Source organism: Plectropomus leopardus, chromosome 7 (genome assembly GCF_026936395.1).
Source record: "Plectropomus leopardus strain MGB_pleo_1.0 chromosome 7, ASM2693639v1, whole genome shotgun sequence".
Classification (NCBI taxonomy): domain Eukaryota; kingdom Metazoa; phylum Chordata; class Actinopteri; order Perciformes; family Serranidae; genus Plectropomus; species Plectropomus leopardus.
In genome coordinates, this window is record NC_142182.1 from 17,957,243 (window position 1) to 17,967,046 (window position 9,804).

The 9,804-nt window shown below is 36.6% G+C and overlaps 1 protein-coding gene across 2 annotated transcripts in view; it reads right to left on the reverse strand.

The window, feature by feature from the left end:
* The window catches only part of LOC121950277 (DNA topoisomerase I, mitochondrial), a 46,274-nt gene that overhangs the window by 28,039 nt on the left and 8,431 nt on the right, over window positions 1-9,804 (reverse strand). The window contains exons 1-4 of one of the 2 annotated variants that reach the window (XM_088080113.1): window positions 5,387-5,545; window positions 4,995-5,122; window positions 3,696-3,750; window positions 2,663-2,709 (exon numbers count right to left, since the gene is read on the reverse strand). In XM_088080113.1, coding sequence (XP_087936239.1) covers window positions 2,663-2,709; window positions 3,696-3,750; window positions 4,995-5,107 — 215 coding nt within the window. In that variant the 5' untranslated portion in view covers window positions 5,108-5,122; window positions 5,387-5,545. Of the gene's footprint in view, window positions 1-2,662; window positions 2,710-3,695; window positions 3,751-4,994; window positions 5,123-5,386; window positions 5,546-9,804 lie in introns of those variants that run through there. The other variant, XM_088080114.1, reaches the window with a different exon arrangement.

Below are 9,804 nucleotides of genomic sequence, written 5' to 3' on the forward strand. Positions count from 1 at the left end.
AAACCTGCCTTATCACTGCCACTAATAATAAGCTTACAGATGGATTTATAATGTCTTTATGACCCGCGGAACAAACGCACATATTTGGGTGGTTAAATAATTCCTAATAAAATTATTTCCACCTCAAAATCTTTTGCAGTTGCTTCAATATCGGACAAAGAAACACTACATATTCTAAATGCTGTAATGCATTTTTTATAGTATATATATATATATATATAAGTATAGTATATATATTTTATGAATAAGTATTCAGCGGACCGATTGGAAAGCTTTGGCTTGCCGCGTATTGCATGCGGGCCACTATTTGACAAACCCTGCCTTAAGCACAGAATGACGACACAGTGACCACAAGAAATCACACATAATTATGGTCATTAAGCAACATTATTGAAACAGTAATGATAATGACATAATTACAGCAATTAGAAATAAGAAATAATAATTACACAACTGCAAGCTTGGATTTCCCTGTAGAGTGAGGAATTGATGGGTAGGGAAAAGCTCAAAAAATCAACACATTAGAGACACCACGGCTAATAAATAACAGTGTTCTCCTTTCTTTCAAATAACAGCTATTTTGGGGAAAATTGAGAAAATGTGAAGCGCTGTAGCATGTAATTGCCAAACTGACTTACTAAATCCTAATTACAAGCCCCTATGTTAGCAACTACCTGGTACACATTGTTTCAGCCTTGTGCACTCTCTCTGAACTCCTACAGTATGACCTCTGATAGCTTCTTATTGAGAATAATGAGCCTTCCCCCAGGTTCACTGCTCTGACTCCATCTGGTTTTTGCTTGAAACATTGTGCATGTTCAAATTCAGACGTAAAACAAAGATGATTCAGGACCTTTGTTTTACCTTTTAGAGGAAATAGGTTTCGGACACTACACTACTGCCCTTTTGCTATTTATGCTGTACTTTTTTTTCCAGCAAGCGCCCACACGAAAACCTGTACAGTGCCAAAATAATTACTGATTTTAGTCTTAATCACACTTGCACAACACAAATAGTCCATTCATACTCTGGAGTTCTCTGGTAATATTTGTGCAGTTTTGAGGGATCAAAGGACTCTGGAACTGAAGGGGACATGTGACAAGATTTACCTCATACTTCATTTATACACTTGTCCTTTTTTATATAGTTATTTTATTTCCTAGAGGTTTACTGCAGTTTTGCATTTCATTTTGTAAATTTAAGTTCTTTATTGTTAAAAAGTAAAAATACTAAAAGGGGCGTTGTTAATTAGAGTTGTTCACATTCTTCTTGCCCCACACATCATACCACACTGATGTTTACAATAAAATGTTCCTGCACTCATTTTTGTAAAGAGAAGTATTGTAAAACAGGAAAATGCTCTACCTCTAATTCATATTTGTCAAAAGTGTTTGAACCATATCTGAGGGCCTATTTATATATTTTTTGAAAATGTAAAAATTTATCGGTCGATATATCAGTTATTGTAATTTTTTACTCCCTAATATCAGTATGGGCTCCAAAAAAATCTATATTGGTTGGGCCCCAACAGCAACACTGACCAAATTGGTTTCAACAGGTTCCCTTTGTGCATAAGGTTTTGTGCATCAGTTCCCCTCAGGGACAAAGTCATTTTCATGATGACATGAATGCAGAAACCCCGCTGCCTGCCTGCAGGTGTCACAATGTGTAACAATCACATTCATGCTGACACATCAATGCTCGTAACCTTCACAGTAGGAAAACTACTTGTGAGCCAAAGCTCTTTTTATTTTCATTACAAATTACACACATGGAAGATGCCTCTGTGTAACTCCCTGTCTGTTCTCTTTTAGTTTACTTTGAAAATTTAAGTGTGTGCTGTTGCCAAGCTGTTCAGATCAACTGCTTACTGTAGAGAGAGGGAAAAGGTGAGTGTGTAGAAATGGACATGTTGGGTTTTTTTTTTGTTTTTTTTTTTAAATACTGCACCACTGAGCAAAATCCATAAAAAGCTATACATATGGTGGTGGGTCACTGCGTCCATTGACATTTACGGTCTATGGTTCTAATAGCCTTATGTTTCTTCCCTAACTCTGCTGCGAGCCCTTAACTTTCCTCCCTGCATGATACCCACTAAACTAGCGCAGCTTCCACCTGAGCCTTTCGAGAGAAAAAAAAAGAAAAATCTTAGAGGAAACATTAAAAGCCAGGATTTATCGTAATAGTTTATCCAATTGACATCTCCTTTAAAATGTCACTAGATGTATTGGGGTGTGTTAAGTCCATATCTGGGAAACAACCATTAACAGCTCTGTAGAAACACTGCTGTGAGACAGATTCAACACAGCAGGCCTTTGGCCAAAGTCTGCTATCCCAGCAACACCCAGCTGAGCATCCAACTACTCAAACCATGCAACCTCATTTATTTCTTCCCTGACAAGCCACAGATATTTGTCTTAAGTGCAGAGTAAAATTAATTTTCTGAGAGACAGCTTAATACAACTTATAAAATGGGAATGGCTTCTGTCCAGGGCCAGTGAACATCAAAACACAAGAAAATAATTTCCAGCACCTCAGGAGGTAAGAACAGAGGAAGAGTGTGAAAAATAACATTTGTGGCAGTATGGCTCCATGGTAGTTTGTCAGTTTATTATCACAACCTTAGATAAGATAAGGTCTACAAATATGATTTCATCCCTACCTGGGACTGCTGGGTGATTCCAGGGTTTCAGTGTCTGGTGTCTTGACCTGAGGGGAGGACATGCACTGAGTTCAACACAGCATAACTGCAATTAAGGAACATGTACCAGTGTTTCCGACTGTGCTGTTTGTTTGTGTGTGTGTGTGTGTGTGTGTGTGTGTGTGTGTGTGTGTGTGTGTCCCTTTTTTATCACTCCATGTCCCCTCTCTACATTCCGTTGTTTTTGCAGGTCAGTGAATGCAGCACCAGTGGAACACTTAATGAGTTGTTGTTTTTTTTCCCTCAGAGGATCTCAGTGGTTTGACTTTGAGTGGATAACTGATATGTCAGTTCAATCATAGGTGATCAGATCATATTGATGGATGAGAGGAGAACCTGCTAAAAGCAGTGAATGCAAACTGTTATACCCTTTGCAATTAACAATTAGGTTTCACTTACACTGTGCCTGGTATTCTGGTGCTCCATCTGTACCCAGAGCGCAGTATATGTACTGTGTTTCAACAGCACTCCTACTGAACAGTCCAGCTCCAAAAATATAAAAGCTATCTGTTGCGGCAGATGTTTTGAATGTGGTGGCCACATGTATGAATTTGTGGGAAATCCTCCATCTGAGGCTCTTGGTTAAAAGCTGGAATAATTAAGATAAGATTAAGATAAGAGTAAGACAATTACTTCCACTGGCCTGGGTATTGGTCTGCATGTAAATATTTCCTAGCAAGAATGTGGAAATCTAATATCATGAAGGTAACCTAGTTAGGAGCTGTCGCACATACTGCAGCTGTGTGTGAGCTAAGGTCAGTGGGTAACTGGGACTGGAATCTTCACCCTGATATTTGACCTGTTATTCCAGACAACGCACGAGTCAGTGGTGAACTCTCATGACCACCACAATTCCTCCCCCTGGCTGAGACAACACTGAATTTCCATTGAGATATTCTACATCAGCCTCTGACAAAACCAGACATCTGATCAAATTGTAGGCATGTCTAGTCCTGTGCAGTATAGAAAGTAGAGAAGAAAATGAGCTGCTCACCTTCTTGTGCGATTTTCCATTATAAGTTTTCTCTGTAGATTTAGTTGACCTTGTACTGCACATCAGGTTACCAAGATGAAACAGGGATAAAAAAGAAATGGAAAAAGTCTTGTCAGTGATGTGGAATTTGTAACACATAAGCAGTTAAGAGAAATATTGTAGATCTAAAAGGAGGAGGTTGCTTTCCCTTTAACTGTGACATGACTAAATAGACCCCAAAGAGCAAGCTTGAGCTACACTTTAATCAAGTGTAGGATTCACATAGGTTCACATAGCTGATATTACATTCATGTCCTTGCCTAGTTAGTATCATTCTAATCAGACAACCCTATAAATGCCACCAATCGGACCAGCGCTGTCTCATCAGACCCCCACCCCCACCCCCCAAAAATATGGTTCTTTTAGGTCTAACCTTTCCACCCTGGATGTAACATGAAACTGAGCAGCAATTATCTGAAGATATGTGCATTTTTAAAACTCAGAATTCCCAGTTTTTACATCAGACTCAGGCAGTACAACTTTGAAAGCAAGAGGCTCTTTTATGTTCAGGAAAATTTGTTCCATGAGTCTCATAGTTGATGACGATAAGTTGAAACTTAATCAGTAATTCTGTCAGTGTGCCATGAAAAAAACACAAGGCTAGCTGTCACAGAAAGCCGCCTGCTCCACTGCCAGTAGCGCTTACAGGTGTCTATTCATCTCCCTGCTCTCATCAATTACACAAGCCAGTGACAGATCACTCCACATTCATTTGTCTGCTCACATATGCATGGTAATAAACGCATCAGATATCAAGGTAAATTAATTTATTCATATGAAGATGGAGTACCCAGTGTACTCAGTGAAATGAATGCATGCACTCAATGCCACCGGCCTGCTCCACAGCTCAGCCAACGAAGCATTCTTTTCGGACCTTTAGTAGCACACAAATACTGCCATATGGCTCACTCTCGTCTGATTTATCACCATTGCAAATTTTTTTTAATCCACATTAATTTGTCTCCACATTTCAACAACATGAAAGGCAATGCTACTTGCAGGATCTGTGCAAAAAAAAACAGCTTTGATGTGTGGATTATACTGATGCTGAACAGATGTTGGATGTGCTGTTGCCAGCTCACATGCATATATTATTAGGCAGCTGCTCTAACTTGACAACTATGACAAGGTAACCATACAGGTAACGTATTAGATAATGGCATGTGACTAAATAATGACTGAGTGCTAGCTAAATTGTGCCTGTCAGCATTTTTTTTTTTGCTACACAGCTTTTCACACACACACACACACACTCCTCACCTGTTCATCGTATCTCCCCCGGCACCAGCGCTTTCGTTATCGCTTAGCTTTTTCAGCTTCCTTGCCTTATGCTTGGCCTTCTCCTCTCCTTTAGCGTCCTTCTCTCGTCCCATCTCTCACATGAACCTCTGTAGAGCAAAGTGGACATCAAATGTTTGGAAGCAAATACACGTAGCGGTTGTGGGAAAAGGTTCAAAGTTAAAAATGATCACTGCCATGGAAAGTTCTGGCTTTTCCAGGTTAGCCAATTAGCTAGCTAACGTTAGCTAACAACGGCAGAAAAAATACGTTAACTTTAGCCGGCTTAAACCAAATGTATCTTGCTGTACGTTGGCGGAACATTTTATTTCTAGAGTAAAATGTAACATTACCGCATGATGTGACTCGCTTACCGCATACAACGTCGACAAATACTGGGAAATATTTCGTGGGAAATACAGACGTTTTAGGCGGTTGAGTTCATTTGATGGCCGCCCGACTTTGCTAGCTTTGAGCCCACTAGCACAAACTGAGCGCTTGTCAACTCCAGCTGAATTCTGATTGGCTGAGGAAGTTTCGTGGGTTGCCAGACCCGGTGATGTTATGCCGTATTCTGTGACCCGGATTATTCTGTTACCTGTGTAGACAGGGTGCCCTACGTTTAACTCCAGTGGTGATGACTTGTGTTGAAGTTCGTTGTTGTATCGAAGTGTTTCCCCTGTCAAAGAGTGTTTCCCCCCGGTTTCCCCTTTAGTGTAATTGTTGCAGAGAAGATCTTCATATATATGCCTATGATCACAATAGAATATGCTAACCCTTTAAATGCCATGCTTCTGTCATGATGCCACTATGTTTTTAGATGAAAAAACAAAACAAACACACAAAAAATGAATTATTTTCAATAAACTACATGCAAAGTGTTTTTTACGATGACTGACTGGGATATGTCAGTGATTAGCAGCGACATTGATTTTTATACATTATTATTTTTTGTGTGAAATACTCACATTCATACCGCTCTGTACACAAAATGCACTTTTCAGAATAAGGCTATAAAAATATTATACATTTATATTATATCCTACTTTCACAGAGTATTTTTTAACCAATATCAGTCCTACTAATACATATTCTTTACTTTTTTAAAAAAAATTTATAGAAATATAGAATTTTTTTAGAAATTTAACCCTTTAAATGCCAGGTTTTTGTCATGATTTTTGTCATGTTTTTATGCTTGGATGGCTGTGGGATCAAAAATGTCAATTTGAATGGGTTTCAATGGAGCATTTTTTGACCTTAGCAGTCTGAATGTAACTATTTAGTTTCCACAGTGTATTTTAGACTTATTGTAGGAGCTGAGCTGGAAATTCACTGATTACACTAAAATACACAATCTGCACTACATTTATACCATGTGCATGGCATATGCATATCCCATAATTCTTTATATAGAGGCTACCAAATGGTAATTGTAAAACAGAGAGAGAAAAAAAACAGATTATTTGCTTGTAATATATGGGTATATGAACATATTGATTAGCAAACATGGAATTACCAGCACTGGTATTATTTCTAGGTATATTCACCATTACAGTACTTTGAAAACATCTCAGAAATGCTGAAAAAATCATACTGATATACATTTTTTTCACCAAATATATCATGAAATATCATTATATGTATGCTAATAACAACAGTGATTATTCATCCTTCTTTATTTCATAAAATGTATTATCTTAGCCTCATTACTTTTACTATAAAAGACCAAATGTTTGGTAAAACATGATTTTAGACATTAACAAAATCATACTTGTTCTTTTTCACTGTATATATACAGAAGAATACAAATGTTCTTAAGTAAGACTTCTGATGACCCTGGAGGACTCCAGAGACAAGGCTGTCTTAACATCGCATCCTGTGTTTTTTTGATTCTGATTATGGGTAACATTAAATGTATCATTTATAATTTAGCAAATAGTCAATTTTAATTGACTTAACTTAGCTTCACTGCCTTTACCATAGAAGGCCAATATAAGAACAACATAAAAGATTATTGCACCTTACACAGACTTTGTTAATATTATTTTATACTGCAGTCATATAAAAAAAAAAAAAAAAAAACTTGCTGTGGAGGTGTGACATAATTGAGTGACCCTCAGTTAATACATCACAAGTATTAATATTACAGTCTATAGGGAGGCAGATCAAACATTATCAAATTCAACACAGGACAGATGCTTGATGGTCTACCTTGGACGAAGTGTTCCAAAAGAGAAAGAGGCTTTAATTGAATGGAAAGGAGCTGTAGACAGAAGCAATGATGCATATTCCCACAGAAGGTTGTCAGTGCAGTTTTACTCAGCAGAGTCTACTGTATTCCCACAGGCAGAAATAAGACATATAAAAAAGTCAATAAAATATTAGATTTGCTCCAGTAAAAATGACAGTGGTTCTGGAGGATGGGAGGACTTGAGCTAAAACCTTAGACTAATGCAGTATAAAATAGTTGCCCAAGGTTTCTATGCTGAATATGAACAATATGGGTTACATTCAAGTTGCAAAGTAAAAAAATTATAATTATTAAATGGTTGCTGCAGTTTTCAAAGACCTGAAAAAAAGCATGAGTGGCATAACACTCTATTCTTACAACTCTTGTCAATCAAATACAGGTGGAAGAAAGCAATATTAATTAGTGGTTAAGGCCTTACAGGTAATGGTGGCTGGCTGATGACATCCATCATTATCAGTCTTCTTGTTTTCCCCTTATTTGTTTATTTGAGTGATATTCAGGAAATGCATAATAAATAATGATTACTCAAATGTTAGTCAATAACGGAATAATGCCAATGAGCAACATGTTTGTAAATAATGTGAGGAAAAATGCTCCATTGCCAGCACCAGCAATGTTCAATGTTATTATAATAATAATAATGTTTAAGGTAATGTACAAAAATATGAGTGTTGTAATATTGTTTTTATGACAACTCACATAAAAATTATAACTTGGGGTCTCAGCAGGCTACGTCAACAAGAACATAATGCTTAACTGTGAAATCTGAAGACAATATTCATGACTCAAGACAGTCTGTTTGCAATCTCAGAATAGACCTTTCTCTCCAGTAATTTAAATTTTGATATTGTTATCCTTCATTCAAGACGTGCATTTTTGAGCAACAGGTTATCACTGTTTTTCTCTGTAGCTTTGGCAGGTTTCTTGAATCATCCTTAACATTTGTAAAACAGTAAGTGCACCTCTCGAAACAATTTGTACAAACAGCTACATACAATAGAGTGCCTGCAAAAGCATGACTTGCTCAAAATTCTTGGTTATCTCTCAAAAGCAAATATTAATGACAATGAGAAGTAATCAGAATGAAAAGTCCTTCAAAGTTTTCAAACAAGACAAACAAAATGCTTAATTTAGCCTTATAGTCAACAGTGTACCTTATTCTCTGATGTAAACTATAACCAAGGTTTTGATGACAGTGATTGAAAATGCACAAGGCTGCAATTCATGGCATATATCAAGTTCAACAGTACAAAATTACACATTACTGTGTGTGGAGATTGATTGCAAGAGATTGGACAGCATACAAATTCATGCCTTTATTGTTTGTACTTTCACTTGTTGACAGAACATGTTGTTGTGATAAAAAAAAAAAAAAGACAAGGAAAATTAATACAAAAAGGAAACACCTGTTGGGCAGTGCTGTATGGAGAATTGCTGTGCAGTTTTTCCGTAACTCCTGACACTCATTTCTGTCAGGCAACAGATTCTCTTCCACATCACCATGGAAATGTTCCCCTGCAATGCAGTGAGGGAATAATTGATTTTAAGATTTTACTGATCACAGTCAAAACTCGTCTGGGTCTGCCCCCACACTACATATCTGAAATATTTACCCCATATGAGCGAGTTCGCAGTCTTAGATCCTCATGTGGGGCCGTTCTGGCCATTTTAAACTCGAATCAGTACCTTCTTTTAGATCATTTCTTAAAACCAATTTTTACAGACTTGCTTTTCTGTGATGTTGCCTTTTGATTTGTTTTATATTTATGTTACCTATTTTATTAATGTTTTCTTTCTAATATTTCCTTTTATTTTTGGTTTTGTTTGTGTTATTTTATACTGACATTTTACTTCCTGCACCTTTCATTGTTTGTCCTTTAGTTTTACCCTAACTCTACCCAAGTTTCGTCTTACTTGTGTTCAGTAGAACTGTTTGTTTTTCTGATCTTGTATTGCCTTCTGTGTATCACATTTCAGCTTTTGCTTTCTTTATCAAAGCACTTTGTAAAGTCTGTTCTTAAAGGTGCTATATACATAAAGTTATATTTAATATTATTTTGGTTGTCCCTGATACTATAGACTGGTATTAAATGTTCATCATAGTGAAGGCTTGTAGAAGGAAATTATTATAGATTTTACATACGTTTGTTTATACTACTAGTAATGGACAGTGGTGTAATGTAAGTAATAATACTTTGTTACATCACTTCTAATTTTTTGGGAGTATCTGTTCTTTACTTGAGTTTTTATATTTCTGTCAACTTTCACTTTTACCTCATCTCCTAAATACATTGTATGTGAGTATTTGAGTTACTACAAAATAGGGAAGTAACTGAGAAAGGGAGAAAGGGACAGACAATAAAGATATGTGAGGTAAATTGCAAAAAAAGACCTTGATTTTCTTAAAGTGTAATATAGGCTCTATTTTTAAGGTGGTGTGTGTTATGCAGTTAACTTACATAATTCTCAAAATTATTTTTTTTTATTACCAGCATTTACTTGTACTTTTGCTATCAGTGCTTCATTACAATTAAGATTATA